Raw genomic sequence first — 23,370 nt, forward strand, 5'->3', positions numbered from 1 at the left:
ATCATGTCGGAAGTGTTGCTGCTTAATTTAATTCAATGTACATCCCGCTGTACCGTACCATCAAAGCAAATATTTACGAGCGGAATATTTACTTTACGAGCCTCTTCTTCATCTGTTTAGTGGTGTTTGGATGATTGACAGCTACGGCTTAGTTTAGCACATTGACTGGACTTATTCTTAGCCTTTGGGTTTAATTCTTACGTGAAAGTTGACAACTATTGACGACATTTGTGTGCGCGGTTCCTGAGCCATTGGACATTTGAAACTCTGAACTTTAAAAATGCTCTCTCGTTACTTTGTCGCACATTGTGTGTGTTGGGAAAGCAAAAAAATTGCTTTTTTTTTGGTGGTGAGTCCGTTGCACAGAAGAAGGTAATACATTGTAATATAGCATGAGTGAAGAGTTATTTCTAATAACATAAAAATTTAACTTTGTAATGTAATAAATGTGTCAGTGTCTTCTGTTATGATGGCGATCTTTGCTCCAAAGCAGGGGTCTCTAACTCATTTTAGCTCAGGGGCCGGATGGAGGGAAATCCGTGCACACTATTAAAACCGTGGCATTAAAACTACAAAATAAAGACAACTTCAGATTGTTTATTTTTTGTCTTCCTTCGGCCAAAAATAGAACAAACACATTCTGAAAACATTACAATAAAAATATAGATTCATGAAGAAAGTGAATGAATGTTTATAACTGAATACTAGAGATGTCCGATAATGTTTTTTTGCCAATATTCCGATATTGTCCAACTCTTTATTACCGATTCCGATATCAGCCGATATCAATACATACAGTCGTGGAATGAACATGACATTATTATGCCTAATTTTGTTGTGATGCCCCGCTGGATGCATTAAACCAGTGTTTTTCAACCTTTTCTGAGCCAAGGCACTTTTTTTTTCAGTGAAAAAATTCCGAGGCGCACCACCAATAGAAAACATTAAAAAATGTAACTTAGCAGCCGACTTTGACAGTAAAAAGTTGTTCTCGCAATTCAATCAATGTTTATTTATATAGCCCCAAATCACAAATGTCTCAAAGGACTGCACAAATCATTACGACTACAACATCCTCGGAAGAACCCACAAAAGGGCAAGGAAAACTCACACCCAGTGGGCAGGGAGAATTCACATCCAGTGGGACGCCAGTGACAATGCTGACTATGAGAAACCTTGGAGAGGACCTCAGATGTGGGCAACCCCTCCCCCCCCTCTAGGGGACCGAAAGCAATGGACGTCGAGCGGGTCTAACATGATACTGTGAAAGTTCAATCCATAGTGGCTCCAACACAGCCGCGAGAGTTTAGTTCAAGCGGATCCAAGACAGCAGCGAGAGTCCCGTCCACAGGAAACCATCTCAAGCGGAGGCGGATCAGCAGCGTAGAGATGTCCCCAACCGATACAGGCGAGCGGTCCATCCTGGGTCCCGACGAGCGGTCCATCCTGGGTCTCGACTCTGGACAGCCAGTACTTCATCCATGGTCATCGGACCGGACCCCTTCCACAAGGGAGGGGGGGACATAGGAGAAAGAAAAGAAGCGGCAGATCAACTGGTCTAAAAAGGAGGTCTATTTAAAGGCTACAGTATACAGATGAGTTTTAAGGTGAGACTTAAATGCTTCTACTGAGGTAGTATCTCGAACTGTTACCGGGAGGGCATTCCTGAGTACTGGAGCCCGAACGGATATTGTTGGATATAAAATTCAAACCATAACCAAATGCATCAATACAGGTGCTGGTCATATTATTAGAATATCATGAAAAAGTTGATTTATTTCATTAATTCCATTTAGAAAGTCAAACTTGTAGAATGTATACATTCATTCCAAACAGACTGATACATTTCAAGTGTTTTTTGCCAAAAAGGAGATGATTATAGCTGACAACCAACGAAAACCCTAAATTCAACATCTCAGAAAATTAGAGTATGGTGAAAAGGTCAGATATTGAAGACACCTGGTGCCACACTCTAATTAGCTAACTAACTCAAAACACCTGGAAAAGCCTTTAAAATGTCTCTCGTTTAGATTCTGTATGACACACAATCATGGGGAAGACTGCTGACTTGACAACTGTCCAAAAGATGACCATTGATACTTTAAAGAAGGAGGGCAAGACACAAAATATCATTGCCAAAGAGGTTGGATGTTCCCAGAGCTCTGTGTCCAAGCACATTAATAGAGAGGCGAAGGGAAGACAAAGATGTGGTAGAAAAAAAGTGTACAAGCAAGAGGGATAACCGCGCCCTGGAGAGGATTGTCAAACAAAACCGATTCAAAAATGTGGGGGAGATCCACAAAGAGTGGACTGCAGCTGGAGTCAGTGCTTCAAGAACCACCACGCACCGACGTATGCAAGATATGGGCTTCAGCTGTCGCATTCCCCGTGTAAAGCCACTCTTGAATAAGAGACAACGTCAAAAGCGTCTCGCCTGGGCTCAAGACAAAAAGGACTGGACTGCTGCTGAGTGGTCCAAAGTTATGTTTTCAGATGAAAGTAAATTTTGTATCTCCTTTGGAAATCAAGGTCCCAGAGTCTGGAGGAAGACAGGAGAGGCACAGAATCCACGTTGCCTGAAGTCCAGTGTCAAATTTCCACAATCGGTAATGGTCTGGGGTGCCATGTCATCTGCTGGTGTTGGTCCACTGTGTTTCCTGAGGTCTAGGGTCAATGCAGCAGTCTACCAGGAAGTTTTAGAACACTTTATGCTGCCTGCCGCGGACCAATTTTATGGAGGTGAAGATTTCATTTTCCAACATGACTTGGCACCTGCACACAGTGCCAAATCTACCAGTACCTGGTTTAAGGACCATGGTATCCCTGTTCTTGATTGGCCTGCAAACTCACCTGACCTTAACCCCATAGAAAACCTATGGGGTATTGTGAAGCGGAAGAGCTGAAGACCACTATTAAAGCAACCTGGGCTCTCATAACACCTGAGGGTGCAACAGACTGGTGGACTCCATGCCAGGCCGTATTGCTGCAGCAATTCAGGCAAAAGGAGCTGCAACTATGCTGAAACTCTCCATGTTCATACTTTTCAGTTGGCCCACATTTCTAAAATATATTTTTTGGTACTAGTCGTAACTAATAGTCTAATTTTCTGAGATACTGAATTTGGGATTTTCAGTAAATGTCAGTACTAATAATCATCAAAATTTCAAAAAATAAACATTTCAAATATATCACTATGTGTGTAATGAATTGATACAATTTATAAGTTTCTCGTTCTGAATATAATTACTGAAATAAATCAACTTTTTCATGATATTCTAATAATATGAACAGCACCTGTATAGTTCTTGTCTCAAAGTAGGTGTACTGTCACCACCTGTCACATCACGCCCTGACTTATTTGGACTTTTTTGCCGTTGTCCTGTGTGTAGTGTTTCAGTTTTTGTCTTGCGCTCCTATTTTGGTGTTGATTGTCATGTCGGATGTACTTTGTGGACGCCATCTGCTCCACACGCTGTAAGTCTTTGCTGTCGTCCAGCATCCAGTTCACTTTTAGTTTGGCATTGCTTAGCCACCCCAAAGCTTCAATGCCTTTTTTTACCTGCACACTACCTCCCACTGTCGTCGGCATATTGTGATCACGACAAACCATCTACAAAGCAATTAGCTACTTGCTGCCACCTACTGACATGGAAGAGTATTACACGGTTACTCTGCCGAGCTCTTGACACCACAGACAATTACTGGTTTGCAAAAAAAAAAGTTTTTAACCCAATTAGGTAAAATTACATAATTTCCCACTCCACGCCATACAATATCTCAAGGTACACTAGTGTGCCGCGGCACAGTGGTTGAAAAACTGCATTAAACAATGTAACAAGGTTTTCCAAAATAAATCAACTCAAGTTATGGAAAAAAAATGCTAACATGGCGCTGCCATATTTATTATTGAAGTCACAAAGTGTGTTGTTTTCTTTAACATGGTTGAGAAATGTTATTCTTAAACAATTTACGCATTTGTTCAAAAATTGGTGACCCTGGCCCCCATCCTTGTTTGTGAATGCATTTCACGGAAGCTGCTTTTACACCCAATCATGGCACACACCTGTTCCCAATCAGCCTGTTCACCTGTGCAATGTTCCAAATAAGTGTTTGATGAGCATTACTCAACTATCTCAGTCTTTTTTGCCACCTGTGCCAGCTTTTTTGAAATATATTGCAGGCATTAAGTTCCAAAACAAGCTAATATTTGCAAAAAATGAAGTTTTCCGGTGCGAACGTTAAATATCTTGTTTTTGCAATCTATTCTAATGAATATAGGTTGAAAAGGATTTGCAAATCATTGTATTCTGTTTTTATTTATGATTTACACAACGTGCCAACTTCACTGGTTTTGTACTTTTGTGCTATTGTAAACAAATATATAGTAAAAAAAAAATGGTGCGATATATACACATATAGTAAAGCAGTGATTCTCAACCTCTTTTCAGTGATGTACCCCCTGTGAATTTTTTTTTAAATTCAAGTACCCCCTAATCAGAGCAAAGCATTTTTGGTTGAAAAAAAAGGGACAAAGAAGTAAAATACAGCACTATATCCTCAGTTTCTGATTTATTAAATTGTATAACAGTGCAAAATATTGCTCATTTGTAGTGGTCTTTCTTGAACTATTTGGGAAAAAAAAGATATAAAAATAACTAAAAACTTGTTGAAAAATAAACAAGTGATTCAATTATAAATAAAAATGTCTACACATGGAAGTAATCATCAACTTAAAGTGCCCTCTTTGGGGATTGTAATAGAAATCCATCTGGATTCATGAATTTAATTCTAAACATTTCTTCACAAAAAAATAAATCTTTAACAAAAAATATAGCTGTCAACACTGAATATTGCATTGTTGCATTTCTTTTCACAGTTTATGAACTTACATTCATATTTTGTTGAAGTATTATTCAATAAATATATTTATAAAGGTTTTTTGAATTGTTGCTATTTTTTAGAATATTTTCAAAAAATCTCACGTACCCTTTGGCATACCTTCAAGTACCCCCAGGGGTACGCGTACCCCCATTTGAGAACCACTGTAGTAGAGGATACAAAAAGCACCATTTTACAAGTCAAAAATGGCAGAGGTGGGATTTTACAAAACAAAATAATATGATGAAGGAAAAAAAGAAAGTTATTATAATTGTCAGAGTGAGTTGTTGACGAACCCCAAGATGCAGAGATGGAGGCAGGCATGGGGTGAGAAAACATGATTTAATAAAAATACTAAAACAAGAACAAACCAAAGGGGTACAACCAAAAGCGCGCACGAGGCGGATAACAAACTAGGGGAGCTAGCATGGGAGCTGGAAAATAAAAGGAGCTTAACATGGAAACTAGCAAAAACAAAAAGGGTCTAGCGTGGAAGCTAGCGGGTAGCGAGCAGGAAAACAGAAGTCGTAACGTGTAGTACAAAACAAACTGGAAGCAGGGAACAAAAAACAGTAAGCTACAAACATCTAACGGATATAGCTTACCGCTACGCTGCAAATATAAGACACGACAGGATCGACATCGACAAGACAATAATCCAGCCTTGACTGGAGGACAAAAGCAGGTACAAATAGGAGCGGGCTGATTGACACCAGGTGTGGCCAGGTGCCAATCAGCCGCAGCTGAGGGGAAACAGACAAAATAAGAGTGCTGACAGGAATAAAAATACTAAAACAAGAACAAACCAAAGGGGTACAACCAAAACCGCGCAAACTAGGGGAGGTAGATTGGGAGCTAGAAAATAAAAGGAGCTTAACATGGAAGCTAGCAAAAACAAAAAGGGTCTAGCGTGGAAGCTAGCGGGTAGCGAGCAGGAAAACAGAAGTCGTAACGTGTAGTACAAAACAAACTGGAAGCGGGGAACAAAAAACAGTAAGCTACAAACATCTAACGGATATAGCTTACCGCTACACTGCAAAAATAAGACACGACAAGATAATAATCCAGCCTTGACTGGAGGACAATAATAATAATAATAATAATAATAATGGATTAGATTTATATCGCGCTTTTCTGTTGTTAGATACTCAAAGCGCTCACAGAGAAGTGGGAACCCATCATTCATTCACACCTGGTGGTGGTAAGCTACATTAGTAGCCACAGCTGCCCTGGGGTAGACTGACGGAAGCGTGGCTGCCAGTTTGCGCCTACGGGCCCTCCGACCACCACCAATCATTCATTCATCAGTGTGCAAAGGGTGAAGTGTCCTGCCCAAGGACACAACGGCAGCGATTTTTTTGGATGTCATCAGGTGGGAAGCGAACCTGCAACCCTCAGGTTTCTGGCACGGCCGCAGGTACAAATAGGAGCGGGCTGATTGACACCAGGTGTGGCCAGGTGCCAATCAGCCGCAGCTGAGGGGAAACGGACAAAATAAGAGCGCTAACAGGAAATACTAAACACACACAGAGGAAAAACTAAAACACAAACAGTCAGTGGCAAGTCTGACAATAATAATAGAGTATGGGAAAGAATTAAAAATTACATTTTGGTAGTGTAAGGTTTAAGAGAAGTTGAACGTGAGGCAATATTCCTGAAACGATGAGGGAAAAATGTTGTTTGGACTGAAACATAAATATTGATGTTCTTTTTCTTAGGCGGAAGGAAAAAAAAGAGTCAAGTGTAAAAGTGATCAAATAGTCTCATAAGAAGAGTGGAGCCCTTCCCATTCCCTTTAAAGGAGCGTGTCTTCACCCAAACATGGACCTGTGCTCTTTCCCCAGGATTGCCAAGAATGTCCCAGCCTCTACGCCGGCGAGACGCGAGACGCTTCTTGCACTCCCGTCACGGGCCCAGAATGTGAGTCCCCTCGCTCCTCCCTTTCCTCTGGAACTTTTTTTTTTTTTTTTTTTATCGGATTACTTCCAAGTCCAGCTCCGTCCGTGCGAGTGTCCTTGTCATGTCCCGGCGCAAGGTGCGAGGCCTGACCAGGATGGGCCGCCAGGTCAGCGAGGACCCGGACCTGGACAGCCTGCTGTCCACCTTGTCCCCGGAGGAGATGGAGGAGCTGGAGAAGGACATGATGAAGGTGCCTGACCTCAACCCGGAGCGACCTCAAGAGGAGACTTTGGCGGTAGGACAACATTTCTTCCCTTGTAGACCTTTTTAAAGCAGGGGGTCCAGAACAATCAGTACTTAAAGTGCAGTTTTTGTAGTTATAATCGCATAAATAAATGATAAATGGGTTGTACTCAAAGCGCTTTGACACTACTTCCACATTTACCCATTCACACACACATTCACACACTGATGGAGGGAGCTGCCATGCAAGGCGCTACCCAGCACCCATCAGGAGCAAGGGTGAAGTGTCTTGCTCAGGACACAACGGACGTGACTAGGTGGGGATTGAACCAGGGACCCTCGGGTTGCACACGGCCACTCTTCCACCGTCCCACGCATCCTCTGTGGTAGTTTTTTAAAACAATATGTTTGTCTTTTGCTTCATAAAATGTCCACTGTAGTGGACGCTGGGGTCCATTTGACCGTCCAAATGTCCAATTTTTGTGGCAACAGTTATGTTTGTGTGTTGGGGGTGTAGGGGGGGGGGGGGGGGGGTATATTGAAGCAAGAGACCAGCTGGATCCATCAGCTCCTAAACGCTCCTTTGGGTGATCTTCCGTGCCAGGAAAAACATTGTTTGGTCCTCTGAGGCGTCCTCCCTTGACCATTTCTACATTCTTCACCCCCTGGCTTTTAAAAAGCCGCCACGGCCGCGACTTTTATTTCTTGCGCTTTTCCGCGCTCCTTAATCCCCGGAATTCCTCGCTTGATCGCTCCTACGCCGGTTTGCCTTTTAAGGTCTGCAGCCGCGGCCTCACAAATCAAACACTTAGTCCTGCTGAGCCGTAAAAAAAAAAAAAAGATGGCTTCTCGTCCGACTATAAACACACACACACACATACACACACACACACACGATGTTGTGTCTTCTCGGGAATGTGTGTGCGTCCGCACTTGGCAGATGGACAGGGAGCTGCGCTTCACTCGGCCCCTTTCACACAGAGATCCTGCAAAAAGGATGGTTCACATAACTCGGGCGTTCCTCAAGGCGCCCCTTTAGGTCCTCTCCTTTTTTGGCAGTTGCGCATCTTTTTTCGCAATGTGATTTTTGTAAGTAAGGCGTCGACGTAGCTTGTTTACTTCAGATGTACAAAAATTTCCATATAAGTTTTGAAATTGTGTTAGATGTAAATATAAATGGAATACAATGATTTGGAAATCATTTTCAACCCATATTCAGTTGAATATGCTACAAAGACAACATATTTGATGTTCAAACTGATAAACATTTGTTTTTTTGCAAGTAGTCATTAACTTTAGAATTTGATGCCAGCAACACGTGACAAAGAAGTTGGGAAAGGTGCCAATAAGTACTGATAAAGTTGAGGAATGCTCATCAAAGACTTATTTGGAACATCCCACAGGTGTACAGGCTAATTGGGAACAGGTGGGTGCCATGATTGGGTGTAAAAACAGCTTCCCAAAAAATGCTCAGTCTTTCACAAGAAAAGGATGGGGTGAGGTACACCCCTTTGTCCACAACTGTGTGAGCAAATAGTCAAACAGTTTAGGAACAACGTTTCTCAAAGCGCAATTTCAAGAAATTTAGGGATTTCAACATCTACTGTCCATAATATCATCAAAATGTTCAGAGAATCTGGAGAAATCACTCCACGTAAGCCGCAACATTGAATGACCGTGACCTTCTATCCCACAGACGGCACTGTATCAAAAACCGACATCAATCTCTAAAGGATATCACCACATGGTCTCAGGAACACTTCATAAAACCACTGTCACTAAATACAGTTTGTCGCTACATCTATAGGTGCAAGTTAAAGCTCTACTATGCAAAGCGAAACAACATCCAGAAATGCCGCCGGCTTCTCTGGGCCCTAAATCATCTAGGATGGACTGATGCAAAGTGGAAAAGTGTTCTGTGGTCTGACGAGTCCACATTTCAAATAGTTTTTGGAAATATTCGACATTGCGTCATCCCCAAAGGGGAAGCAAACCATCCAGACTGTTATCGACGCAAAGTTTAAAAGCCAGCATCTGTGATGGTATGGGGGTGCATTAGTGCCCAAGGCATGGGTAACTTACACATCTGTGAAGGCACCATTAATACTGAAAGGTACATACAGGTTTTGGAACAACATATGCTGCCATCTAAGTGCCGTCTTTTTCATGGACGCCCCTGCTTATTTCAGCAAGACAATGCCAAGCCACATTCAGCACGTGTTACAACAGCGTGGCTTTGTAAAAAAAGAGTGCGGGTACTTTCCTGGATCGCCTACAGTCCAGACCTGTCAGCCATCGAAAATGTGTGGCGCATTATAAAGCGTAAAATACGACAACGGAGACCCCCGACTGTTAAACGACTGAAGCTCGACATAAAACAAGAATGGGAAATAATTCCACTTTCAAAGCTTCAACAATTAGTTTCCTCAGTTCCCAAACGTTTATTGAGTGTTGTTAAAAGAAAAGGTGATGTAACACAGTGGTGAACATGCCCTTTCCCAACTACTTTGGCACCTGTTGCAGCCATTAAATTCTAAGTTAATTATTATTTGCAAAAAAAATATATAGTTTGAGTTTGAACATCAAATATCTTGTCTTTGTAGTGCATTCAATTGAATATGAGTTGAAAAGGATTTGCAAATCATTGTATTCTGTTTTTATTTACCTCTAACACAATTTCCCAACTCATATGGAAACAGGGTTTGTTTGTATATATATATAAATATATATATATAGCCTGGCCCCTCGCCAAATTTTTTGTAACCCAATGCGGCCCCCAGGTGAAAAAGTTTGGGGACCCTTGCTGTATGGTATCCATCCTTCGTTAAAACTAATATTTTTTTCCAAAAACATCTGGTTTAGTGTTCCTTAGGATGACATTTTCATCCAGCACGATTATAAAACATTATTACCTTAAAGTATGATTCACATTCAGAATTTTCCATCCTTCTATACATAGTAGTTGGAGTTACAGACAACTTTGTTACTGCTAAATAGCAGTTTTCCGTAATATATACGATGCAGGATTTGCTTTAACATTTAAGTGGTGAACATTCCTATTAGAGGACAGCTGTAGTGTTGTACTCTGAGGATCATGTCATATTTAGTTACAACTTCTTTTTTTTTTTAATGGTCCCCAGTAGTCACGTACAAATGTGTGTGAATTCTGCAAAATTATTTCAATTTTGGTCCCCATGAACCATATTAACTCTTTTTTTCCCCAGGGTCCCCAGTAAGAATGATCAGCACATTACTTCATCAATCTAGAGATTTAAAGACATGTGCGAACTAACTGGGCTGTGACCATTTTACCTCTTTTTTTTTATGCCTCTACAACCTGTAGAAAGGGTGGTCCCCACAAGTCATGATAAAAAACCTGGTCCCCATTCCAAATATGTGTGTGGTCGAGGTTTCTGTGGTGTATCCGTTATACAGTGCGGAATATACGTTAGGTCAGAAAAAACAGAGGCTATTTCCTCTCTACAAGCCTGTTTCATAGGTTTTCCTGTTCTTTAGGGGATCCCCTGAAGAGCAGGGAAACAGGCGAAGCTATTTCACCCCGACAAGCCGGTTTCATAGGTTATCCTGTTCTTCAGGGATCCCCTGAGGAGCAGAGAAACCTGCGAAACAGGCGAAGCAATCTCATCCCGACAAGCCGGTTTCATAGGTTTTCCTGTTCTTCAGGGGATCCCCTGAGGAGCAGAGAAACCTGCGAAACAGGCAAAGCAATCTCATCCCGACAAGCCGGTTTCATAGGTTTTCCTGTTCTTCAGGGGATCCCCTTAAGAGCAGGGAAACCTGCGAAACAGGCTTGCCGGGATGAAATAGTTTCGATATTTTTACATTGATAGAATCAAATATTGGCAAAGCCCGAACAACCACCTCTCAAAAAATATTTCCCGCAATTTTTTTTTAGCAATCTCTGACAAACCATTTAAATATAAGCGGGCTGAAATTTTGGCCACATAGTTTTAAGCACGTTTATCTTTAAAATAACATGTCGTTGCCGTTTTTACAGAAAAAACACCACGGCAAACGGGTATGCATAAAGCCCATTTTTAGAGACTACCGTCGCTTGTATACAGAAATGTTAAGACTATAGGCACCTTAGAGCTGTAACAGAGGGTCTGGCATTGTGCCTTTCACACAGAACCCAGAACATTGCCGCGCTCTTTTTTTAGGGCTCTTATATCATTTCCATCGGTGGAAAATTGCTGGAACCCCTTTTGCGTGTTGTTTATGTTCACACAGACCATGAAAAGCAAATTATTTTATAGACTTTCACACAAATATTTGCGAAATAGTTACATCAGTAAGTCCTGCATCTATCACACAGAACTGTACAGCCTCTCTTTCACCCTCATATTACCTCAGAAGCCAAACATTGCCAGGTTCGACATTGCTTTCCCCCTCTGTGGCTGTTATACAGAACTGAGACATGGAAAAAAAAGCCAGCTTTTAGACGCCATAGCCCTTTTCACACAGGAGATCCCACTTTCTTATTTTACACAGATGTTACTGTACATGTATGCACAAAAAGGTGAAAATATGATAAATCTATTCGTCCCGGCAGAGGACGAGGTTATGTTGTTTCACTTGTCCATCTTATAAGCATGTGGTGCGTTCAAGGACCCTTCAATAAAGTTCAAAACAGAGGCATCACTCGTTTTTTTAAAGGCAGGGGAGGCTAAACCCCCAGTAGATGCAGTAATAATTTTAAAAATAATGTAATAATATAGTAATATTGCCAATAATTCTACATGAATCAGGTAATCAGAAATAAAACTGAAAGATTTTTCCATACAAAATATAATATAATAAAAATATAACATGATTGTAAAAATCCAGTTTTAACCAAATAGTTTGTTTAGTGCAAGGGTGTCCAAACTTTTTCCACTGAGGGCCGCACACTGAAAAATCAAAGCAAGCGGGGGCCATTTTGTTATTTTTTATTTTAAAAACCAATACAATATATGTACAAAAATATACATTTAGGCCTCCACTCAGGCTTGATCCTAGGGGCCCTAAAGGGTTTTGGTCCCAAAAATATAAAAAATGTGTCATTATTCAGTATTATTATTTTTATTATTATTCAAGGTTTAAATCTCTAGATCAACATTAGGTCTATCAGTCAATAAAACATTTTTAAGATTTAAGTTGTATGCTCGGTTGGTAGAGTGGCTGTGCCAGCAACTTGAGGGTTGCAGGTTCGATTCCCACTTCCGCCATCCTAGTCACTGCCGTTGTGTCCTTGGGCAAGACACTTTACCCACCTGCTCCCAGTGGCACCCACACTGGTTTAAATGTAACTTAGATATTGGGTTTCACTATGTAAAGCGCTTTGAGTCACTAGAGAAAAGCGCTATATAAATATAATTCACTTCACTTCACTCTTTTTGTCAAAGAAAACCCCTGTTTTTTTTATGGGAAAAAAAACACAAAATATGTAATATTTTCACCCAAGTGGAATAATTGAGCTTATATAATAATTTGAGCCTTAAAAATGTCAACTCATAACAACATTGATTTTAATTCATTATTTTTTTTATAGCAATGACACTTAAAAAAAATATTACACAACAATTTTTGGGGGATCCAAAAGTGTCCTGCTCATTGAAGTGTTAAAAAATAAATTATACATTTTATTAACTGTTTACTTTTAACACAATAACCTCTTGACCAACTTCAGATTACAAGTTTTATTGTTGTTTATGTTTTTTGTTTGTTTTAGGCCCTTTTTAAAACAATTTTTTAAAAAAACAGCTTACTTTTTTACATGGCAAACACAAAATATGCAACATTTTCCCCCAAAAATATCTCAAAGTGGAATATTTAATGTGACGTTATTGGAGCCTTGAATAGGTCAATAATTCATCATTTCATTGATTTTGATTCATTATTATTTTTTAAGGAAAGAAACAGCCTCCATGGCAGCTCTGTGTTATTAGAGTCAACATTGCAACATTTTATTGTTACTTTTCACGTCTTAGCTCTTTTATAACACTTTTTATGTTTTGTTTTGTTTTGTTTTTAATAGTATTTTTACAATGTGCCGTGGGGCCGTTAAAAAATGACCTGTGGCCCACTAATGGGCCCCTGGCTGCACTTTGGACACCCCTGGTTTAGTGCATGAAAGCTTATGTGGGGTGATGATGTTAGGTCCGGGGTGGGATGTCGAATAATTCCTGATAATTCATGCATTTAATACTACTACTACTAATAATAATGATAATAATAATAATGAATAAGTAATAACAAAAAACAAATTGGGGCCACAACATTTATTTGGGGCCACACAAAGCCTAGGGCCCTGCAAACACAGTTTGACTCACACAGTGTATAAATAACACAACATGAACTTTTTTCAGGAAAAAGTTATATATTTTTTCAAAGTTTTATTTTAGTCGCGCTTTTCCTCACTGTAAAAAAAAAAAAAAAAAAAGGTATTATACCGATAACAATATTTAACCGATATATCAGCACAAATCATAGAACAAATTTTTATCATTTAGTAATGTTAAAAAAAAAGGATTGTTCAAGTGAAATTTCTCAACAAAAAAAAACAACGGTAGGTATGAAAAATCTAGCCTGTTTAACAACCGGATTATTTATTAAATTGAATTAATATTTTGCTGTTGGCGACACCTGGTGGGGATTCAATGATCCGGACACTTTTTATTTTATTTTATTTTTTTACTGAATACATTCTGATAATCGTCTGCCTTGAAGATAACAATAAATATTTCATACTTGTTTATGTGCTGTTTTAGACTGCAATATTGTTCAATTAAGGACACTTATTACGTATGTCTAGCTTGTGTGCTATTGTGTGCTTAGGTGCTGTGTAGCTGCTAGGTCCTAATAGCTTATAGCACTAAAATACATGATAAAATCAGACTTGTGTGCTTAATGGTGGACATTTAGATGCTGTCGAGTTACTGTAAATGTGCTTGTATCGGTGCTTCGACTGGGGTAGTTTAGATACATGCTGATATCATCCCATAATAGTTTTTCTGCTGTTATCGGACCGATTTCTGATGTCAATATTGGATAGGGATAACTTTTAGAACGGAACGAAAACCGATGCAATTTTCCACATGAGAAATAATGTACATCCAGTTCATCAATCACAGATAGCAATAAATAATAAAACGTTTTTCGAGAAAAAAAACTGAAATACATGATGGATAAATGAATATTTAATGTCACTGTGAACGACTCCAGCCGTCCCCGTGTGGGTTGCATGGACCATATAGGAAGGACATCGCGTCGAGCAGGTTTAACTCTTTTATTTTTTCAAATAACTCATCTGCGTCGATCGGGTCGCATTTCAGCGCCTCCTCCTTCGCTGGCTTTTCGGCGGCCGGTGATGTCGTCTTCCCCTGGGGCTCATTCTTCGATCATTCTTGTTGTCTTGTTGCTTCTGCTCTCCTGCGGACATTCCAACTCTCTCTCTCGCTCCTTCCCCCTTCTCTCTTAAACGCTGTGAGGAGATAGGCAGATTGAGAACCGTTGTGTGTGTGTGTCACGCACCTGATCTTGATTGTGGCGGCGGCGCTCTAGGCACACCCCGCCTCTTGTTCCGCTGCATACTCTGCCTCCTGGCCGCCATCTTGAGCCGGGCCAAAGCGTGTCCCGCCCCGCCTTCGGCCCGTCTGCTTTGTCTCTCCACAGTCACTGTTACCTTTTTGTTCAGTGATTTTCTGCTATCCCTCCCTAGGAAAAATTTACTATTCCGCACCTCATAAATCACCACCGTGACTGTAAAAAATATCATTGTATGAACGCTCCGAAGCATTCACACGTATGGTTTTTTACACCAAAATTCATCTATTTATTATTCTACTTCTTCAACGTCTTCTTCTTCTCCAGATTTTGGCGCGCTCGCCCTTCCACATTTTTCACTCGATTCAAACCGTTCCAACTTGAAACAGATTTCCCCAGAATTCCAGGTTTTTCCGGTACATTTTGGCCATTCAAAATGAATTGGCCATTAACTTCCACCATTTCCACATTTGTCAACCAGTTCCAAGCATTCCGTTTTCAACATATTGCCTTCGTCCTGGACATTCAAACTATAATTTTTCCGAGTTCAAAAAAATTCCAGGAATTCCCAGAATTTCCGTTTTCCCAAAATTCCTGGTTTTATGGAAATTCCCAAATTTCCGTGAAATTTCCATTGAAATGAAAGGGACAGTTTTCAAAGTTTGACAATTACCACATTTTTCATCCGATTCCAACTTCAAACTGTTCAGCTTTTTCAGGAATCGTGGGCTTTCCCTTGAGAAATTCCAAAAATTCCCAAATTTCCCAGAATTTTAGGTTTTCCGGGACATTTTTCCCATTCAGAATTAATTGGCCATTTTTCAAACTTCCACATTTTTCAACCTATTCCAATCATTCCACCTTCAACATATTCCACTCATCCGGGACATTCAAACTAACATTTTTTCAAGTTAAAAAAAATCCCAAGAATTCCCAGAATTTCCGTTTATTTTCAAACCTTTTTTTTTTTTACCCTTTTTTTCTGGCGACTACTCCTTCCACATTTTTCAACCGTTCCACCGTTAAACCTTACTCTTAATCAGGACAAAAAACAAAAAAAAAGTTGTTTTTCGAACTGGAAAAATTCCCAGTTTTCCCGAAATTCCAGGAATTCCTTAATACCATTTCTCAATTAAAATGTTTCTACTTCAACATTTTTCGACCAATTTAAAAAATACCAACAACAACCATTTCACTCATTCAGAACATTCAAGTCTTTTAATATTTTCCCCAAAATTCCTGGCTTTGCCGAAATTCCCATTGAAATGAATGGGCCATTTTTCAAAGTTCCACAATTACCACATTTTTCATCCGATTCAAACTGTTCCAACTTCAAACTGTTCAGCTTTTTCAAGAATGGCGGGCTTTCCCTTGACGAATTCCAAAAATTCCCAAATTTCCCCGAATTTCAGGTTTTCCGGGACATTTTTCCCATTCAAAAATAATTGGCCATTTTTCAAACTTCCACCACTTCATCATTTTTCAACATATTCTAACCAGTCCACCTTCAACGTATTCCATTAATCCTGGACATTCAAACTATCAGTTTTTAAAGTTAAAAAAAATTCCAGGAATTCCCAAAATTAAGGGGGGTTTTTTCAAACCTTTTTTTGACATTTTTTTTCTGGTAACTACTCCTTTTCCACATTTTTCAACCCACTTCAACCATCCAAACGTTCCTCTTACTCAGGACGAAAAACAAACTGGAAAAATTCCCAGTTTTCCAGGAATTCAATTAATACCCTTTCTCAGTTAAAAATGTTACTACTTCAACATCTCTCGACTGATTTGAAAAATACCAACAACAACCATTTCAACTCATTAAGAACATTCAAGTCTTTTAACATTTTCCCCAAAAATCCTGGTTTTACCTAAATTCCCAAATTTCCATTAAATCCTCATTAAAATGAATGGGACATTTTTCAGAGTTCCACAATTACCACATTTTTCATTCGATTCAAACTGTTCAGCTTTATTGGGAACCACAGGCTTTCCCTTCACAAATTCCAAAAATTCCCCAAAATTTCAGGTTTTCCGGGACATTTTTCCCATTCAAAATTAAATGGCCATTTTTCAGACTTCCACCACTTCCACATTTTTCAACATATTCAAACCATTCTACTTTCAACATATTCGACTCATCCTGGACATTCAAACTATATTTTTTCCAAGTTCAGAAAACTTCCACAAATTCCCAGAATTTCCGTTTTTTTTTCCCCAAAAACATTTTTACCCTATTTTCTGGCGACTACTCCTTCCACATTTTTCAACACACCTCAACTGTTCCACCGTCCAAAAATTCCTTTTAAACGGGACAAAAACCAAATAAATTTTTTGAACAAAACAAATTCCCAGTTTTCCCGAAATCCCAGGAATTCCTTAATACCATTTCTCAATTAAAAATGTTCCTACTTCAACATTTCTCAACTGATTTGAAAAATGCCAACACCAACCATTTCAACTCATTCAGAACATTCAAGTCTTTTCACATTTTCCAAAAAATTCCCGCTTTTCCCAAATTTACACGAAAATGTGTGTTGAAAAAACAAAAACAATCTTATGTAGGTATTGTCATACCTCTGATACCTCTTCTAAAACTGGAAAAGTCAAGTGGACTTGCTGATCAGTATTAAAATCTATAAAAATATTAGGCTGTGTGAAAGGGGTTTGGTTCTGGTTTCTGCCAACCTTTGACAAAAATGTGTGTAAAAAAACAAACAATCTTACGTAGGTATTGTCACACCTATGTTACAGCTCTGATACCTCTTCTAAAGCTGGAAAAGTCAAGTGGACTTGCTGTTCAGTATGAAAATCTAGAAAATTTTAGGCTGTGTGAAAGGGGCTTGGTTCTGGTTTCTGCCAACCTTTGACAAAATGTGTATAAAAAAACAAACAAACAATCTTACGTAGGTATTTTCACGCATCGTTACAGCTCTGGTACCTCTTCTAAAGCTGGAAAAGTCAAGTGGACTTGCTGTTCAGTATGAAAATTTAGAAAAATATTAGGCTGTGTGAAAGGGGCTTGGTTCTGGTGTCTGCCAACTTTGACAAAAATGTGTGTAAAAAAAAACAATCTTACGTAGGTATTGTCACACCTATGTTACAGCTCTGATACCTCTTCTAAAGCTGTAAAAGTCAAGTAGACTTGCTGTTCAGTATGAACATCCAGAAAAATAACAGGCTGTGTGAAAGGGGCTTGGTTCTGGTTTCTGCCAACCTTTGACAAATATGTGTGTAAAAAAAAAACAATCTTACGTAGGTATTGTCACACCTATGTTACAGCTCTGATACCTCTTCTAAAGCTGGAAAGGTCAAATGGACTTGCTGTTCAGTATGAAAATCCAGACAAATAACAGGTTGTGTGAAAGGGGCTTGGTTCTGGTTTCTGCCAGCCTTTGACAGAAATGTGTGTAAAAAAACAAACAATCTTACGTAGGTATTGTCACACCTATGTTACAGCTCTGGTACCTCTTCTAAAGCTGGAAAAGTCAAGTGGATTTGCTGTTCAGTATGAAAATCCAGAAAAATAACTGTCTGTGTGAAAGGGGCTTGGTTCTGGTTTCTGCCAGCCTTAGACAGAAATGTGTGTAAAAAAACAAACACTCTTACGTAGGTATTGTCACACCTATGTTACAGCTCTGACACCTCTTGTAAAGCTGGAAAAGTCAAGTGGACTTGCCGTTCAGTTTGAAAATCTAAAAAAATATTAGGCTGTGTGAAAGGGGCTTGGTTCTGGTTTTTGCCAACCTTTGACGAAAATGTGTGTAAAAACACAAACAATCTTACGTAGGTATTGTTACACCTATGTTACAGCTCTGATACCTCTTCTAAAGCTGGAAAAGTCAAGTGGATTTGCTGTTCAGCATGAAAATCCAGAAAAATAACAGGTTGTGTGAAAGGGGCTTGGTTCTGGTTTCTGAAAAAATGTTGACAAAAATGTGTGTTAAAAAAAAACCAAACAATCTTACGTAGGTATTACAGCTCTGATACCTCTTTTAATGACTCTGATGCGTCATCTATGTTGCTGCTCCTCGATCTTAGCGCTGCTTTCGATACCGTCGATCATAATATTTTATTAGAGCGTATCAAAATACGAATTGGTATGTCAGACTCAGCCCTGTCATGGTTTAACTCTTATCTTACTGATAGGATGCAGTGCGTCTCCTATAACAGTGTGACCTCGGACTATGTTAAGGTAACGTGTGGAGTTCCCCAGGGTTCGGTCCTTGGCCCTGTACTCTTCAGCATCTACATGCTGCCGCTAGGTGACGTCATACGCAAATACGGTATTAGCTTTCACTGTTATGCTGATGACACCCAACTTTACATGCCCCTAAAGCTGACCAACATGCCGGACTGTAGTCAGTTGGAAGCGTGTCTTAATGAAATTAAACAATGGATGTCCGCTAACTTTTTGCAACTTAATGCCAAAAAAACGGAAATGCTGATTATCGGTCCTGCTAGACACCGACCTCTATTTAATAATACAACTTTAACATTTGACAACCAAATAATAAAACAAGGTGACTCTGTAAAAAATCTGGGTATTATCTTCGACCCAACTCTCTCCTTTGAGTCACACATTAAAAGCGTTACTAAAACGGCCTTCTTTCATCTCCGTAATATCGCTAAAATTCGCTCCATTTTGTCCACTAAAGACGCCGAGATCATTATCCATGCGTTTGTTACGTCTCGTCTCGATTACTGTAACGTATTATTTTCGGGTCTCCCCATGTCTAGCATTAAAAGATTACAGTTGGTACAAAATGCGGCTGCTAGACTTTTGACAAGAACAAGAAAGTTTGATCATATTACGCCTGTACTGGCTCACCTGCACTGGCTTCCTGTGCACTTAAGATGTGACTTTAAGGTTTTACTACTTACGTATAAAATACTACACGGCCTAGCTCCAGCCTATCTTGCCGATTGTATTGTACCGTATGTCCCGGCAAGAAATCTGCGTTCAAAAGACTCCGGCTTATTAGTGATTCCTAGAGCTCAAAAAAAGTCTGCGGGCTATAGAGCGTTTTCCGTTCGGGCTCCAGTACTCTGGAATGCCCTCCCGGTAACAGTTCGAGATGCTACCTCAGTAGAAGCATTTAAGTCTCATCTTAAAACTCATCTGTATACTCTAGCCTTTAAATAGACCTCCTTTTTAGACCAGTTGATCTGCCGCTTCTTTTCTTTCTCCTATGTCCCCCCCTCCCTTGTGGAGGGGGTCCGGTCCGATGACCATGGATGAAGTACTGACTGTCCAGAGTCGAGACCCAGGATGGACCGCTCGTCGGGACCCAGGATGGACCGCTCGCCTGTATCGGTTGGGGACATCTCTACGCTGCTGATCCGCTTGAGATGGTTTCCTGTGGACGGGACTCTCACTGCTGTCTTTGAGCCACTATGGATTGAACTTTCACAGTATCATGTTAGACCCGCTCGACATCCATTGCTTTCGGTCCCCTAGAGGGGGGGGGGGTTGCCCACATCTGAGGTCCTCTCCAAGGTTTCTCATAGTCAGCATTGTCACTGGCGTCCCACTGAATGTGAATTCTCCCTGCCCACTGGGTGTGAGTTTTCCTTGCCCTTTTGTGGGTTCTTCCGAGGATGTTGTAGTCGTAATGATTTGTGCAGTCCTTTGAGACATTTGTGATTTGGGGCTATATAAATAAACATTGATTGATTGATTGATTGAAAGCTAGAAAAGTCAACAGGCTGTGTGAAAGGGGCTTGTTTCTGGTTTCTGCCAACCTTTGACAAAAATGTGTAAAAAAACAAACAATCTCACGTAGGTATTGTCACACCCATGTTACAGCTCTGATACCTCTTCTAAAGCTGGAAAAGTCAAGTGGACTTGCTGTTCAGTATGAAAATCTAGAAAAATAACAGACTGTGTGAAAGGGGCTTGGTTCTGGTTTCTGCCAACCTTTGACGAAAATGTGTGTAAAAACACAAACAATCTTACGTAGGTATTGTTACACCTATGTTACAGCTCTGATACCTCTTCTAAAGCTGTAAAAGTCAAGTGGATTTGCTGTTCAGTATGAAAATCCAGAAAAATAACTGTCTGTGTGAAAGGGGCTTGGTTCTGGTTTCTGCCAGCCTTTGACAGAAATGTGTATAAAAAAACAAACAATCTTACGTAGGTATTGTCACACCTATGTTACAGCTCTGATACCTCTTCTAAAGCTGGAAAAGTCAAGTGGACTTGCCGTTTAGCATTAAAATCTATAAAAATATTAGGTTGTGTGAAAGGGGTTTGGTTCTGGTTTTTGCCAACCTTTGACAAAAATGTGTGTAAAAAAACAAGCAATCTTCCGTAGATATTGTCACACCTATGTTACAGCTCTGATACCTCTTCTAAAGCTGGAAAAGTCAAGTGGACTTGCTGTTCGGTATGAAAATCTAGAACATTTTAGGCTGTGTGAAAGGGGCTTGGTTCTGGTTTCTGCAAACCTTTGACAAAAATGTGTGTAAAAACAAATTAAAAAATCTTACGTAGGTATTGTCATGCCTATGTTACAGCTCTGATACCTCTTTTAAAGCTGGAAAGGTCAAATGGACTTCCTGTTCAGCATGAAAATCCAGAAAAATAACAGGTTGTGTGAAAGGGGCTTGGTTCTGGTTTCTGCAAACCTTTTGACAAAATGTGTGTTAAAAATACCCAAACAATCTTACGTAGGTATTACAGCTCTGATACCTCTTTTAAAGCTAGAAAAGTCAACAGGCTGTGTGAAAGGGGCTTGGTTCTGGTTTCTGTTTTCACTTTGGATTAAAGATGCGTATATTTGTCACCCTTTCAAAGCTGGAGCCAAAGAAGGAATGTCGGAAGCAAGATCACCTGAGGAAGATGGGCCTGAGCCAGGAGGGCAACCAAGATGGGAAAGTCCGAAGACCAGCAGACATGGACGCCAGAGACACGAACGCTGTAGGTCCGGAAATCTTGAAACAGGAGCGAGGTCGTCTCTCGGAAAGATTCATGAAGCAGGAGAGCGCAGAGAGTGACCCGAAGGACAAATGTGAGGACAGCAGGACGAGGGACAGGAGGGAAAACCGCGAGAGCACCGGCAGCAGAACGAGGGACGTGGTCTCCAAGTTACAGGAGAAGAAGGAGGACACCAGCAGGGAAAAGGACTGCAGGAAGAGGGACGACAGCAAGACCAAGGACATTATCTCCAGGCTTCGAGAGAAGAGCGAGAAGGACGTCGGTAAGGACAGAGAGCGGCGGTCTGAGAGCTTTAGGACGCAGGGTTTAGTTTCTAGGATGTTGGAGAAGCAGAGCAAAGCCCAGGAGAACCAAGAGAAGAAAGCCGAAGAAAGGATGATCACTCGTAAGTTGGAGCGACAAGTTTCCCAGAAGGAGGAGAAAGCTGGAACCGATGCAGAAGAACTGCACAACCACAGCGAGCACATGACCGAGAAAAAGACGGATAATGTTCAAGTCAAAACCGGGGAGAAACTCGCCAACTGTGTCGGCCAAAATGCCAAAACCAACGAGCAGGAGGACGAGGACGAAGACTCGAGCATGTTCGACGAGTTGATGCAGCAGCTCCGACACGACGACCCGTCTCTCGTGGAGCTCAACGTCAACAACTCCGAGGTCATCAAGACCAAGACGCTCATGGAGTTTGCCGACGCTCTGCGGGGCAACACCCACGTCAAGAAGGTGGCGCTGGCCAACTGCCGCGCCGACGACCACGTGGCCTACGCCTTCGCCGGCACGCTGCGCCACAACGCCACCGTCACCAGCCTCAACCTAGACTCCAACCATCTCACCGGCAAGGGCATCCTGGCGCTCATCCAGGCGCTGCAGCACAACGCCACCCTGACCGAGCTGCGCTTCCAGAACCAGCGCCACATCTGCGGCGGAAAGACGGAGATGGAGATGATCAAGATCCTGAAGGACAACACCACCTTGCTCAAGCTGGGCTACCACTTCGAGCTGGCCGGGCCCAGGATGACCACCACCAACATCCTCAGCCGCAATATGGACCGGCAGCGGCAGAAGCGCTTGCAGGAGCAGAAGCAGGCGCAGACCAGCAACGGTGACAAGAAGGGACCGCTGGAGGTACCCAAGGTGGGCGCTGTAGGATCTCTGAGAAGCTCCCCCAAGGCGTCTCCTAAACCGTCCCCTATGGTTTCACCAATGCCCTCGCCCAAGCTGACGCCCAAGAGGAGTGTTGGGGCGCCACCGCCACCCCCGCCGCCCCCCGGGGGAGGTCTCCCGCCCCCACCGCCTCCCATGCTGGAAGTAGACTCCTTGAGGAACTCCCTGACTCCGGTGTCGCGGAGGAGCCTGGACGGGAAGGGCCGAGGTGCTTGCAAGAACTCGAGGGACCAACTGCTAGCCTCCATCAGGGGGAGCAACGTCATGCAGCTCAAGAAGGTAAGTCCGCCGAACCCCGTGACAGATTCCAAGGTCTCAATCTGTTCCATGTGGTCCAACGCAGGTGCCGGTCCCCAAGTGGCTCCAGTAAGTTTTCCTGGCGGGATCTGGAAAAGGAAGCAGGAGTTACACCGTCCCTCCAGGACGCAGCCAAAGAACAAAGGATGGAGGACATGGCTGCCGTTTTTTTTTTTTTTACAAACACTGGACCAAAATGGACCCTGAACAGACCGGGCACTGCCAGGGTGGAATTTTAGGGACAGAAGGGTGGCGCCCACTTGTAGTCTACAGAAAGCTTGTTGGTGTTCTTGGACGCTTTGCTGGTTATTTGCACTAATAGGTGACATATGAAGACCACCATATACATAAAATGTATGTGATGTGTAACGTAACATGTATGTAACATATGTTACATCTATGTAACA

The 23,370-nt window shown here is 41.3% G+C and overlaps 1 protein-coding gene across 1 annotated transcript; it reads left to right on the forward strand.

Annotated features, from left to right (window-relative positions):
• Positions 1–6,086: 6,086 nt before the first annotated feature.
• Positions 6,087–23,142, forward strand: lmod1b (leiomodin 1b (smooth muscle)). Its single transcript, XM_061889206.1, has 3 exons — positions 6,087–7,072; positions 21,365–22,945; positions 23,010–23,142. Exons 1-3 carry the CDS (start codon positions 6,899–6,901, stop codon positions 23,034–23,036), a joined length of 1,782 nt encoding a protein of 593 aa, XP_061745190.1. The 5' UTR covers positions 6,087–6,898; the 3' UTR covers positions 23,037–23,142.
• Positions 23,143–23,370: the final 228 nt, after the last annotated feature.

The sequence above is a fragment of the Nerophis ophidion genome, linkage group LG02 (genome assembly GCF_033978795.1).
Source record: "Nerophis ophidion isolate RoL-2023_Sa linkage group LG02, RoL_Noph_v1.0, whole genome shotgun sequence".
NCBI lineage: Eukaryota > Metazoa > Chordata > Actinopteri > Syngnathiformes > Syngnathidae > Nerophis > Nerophis ophidion.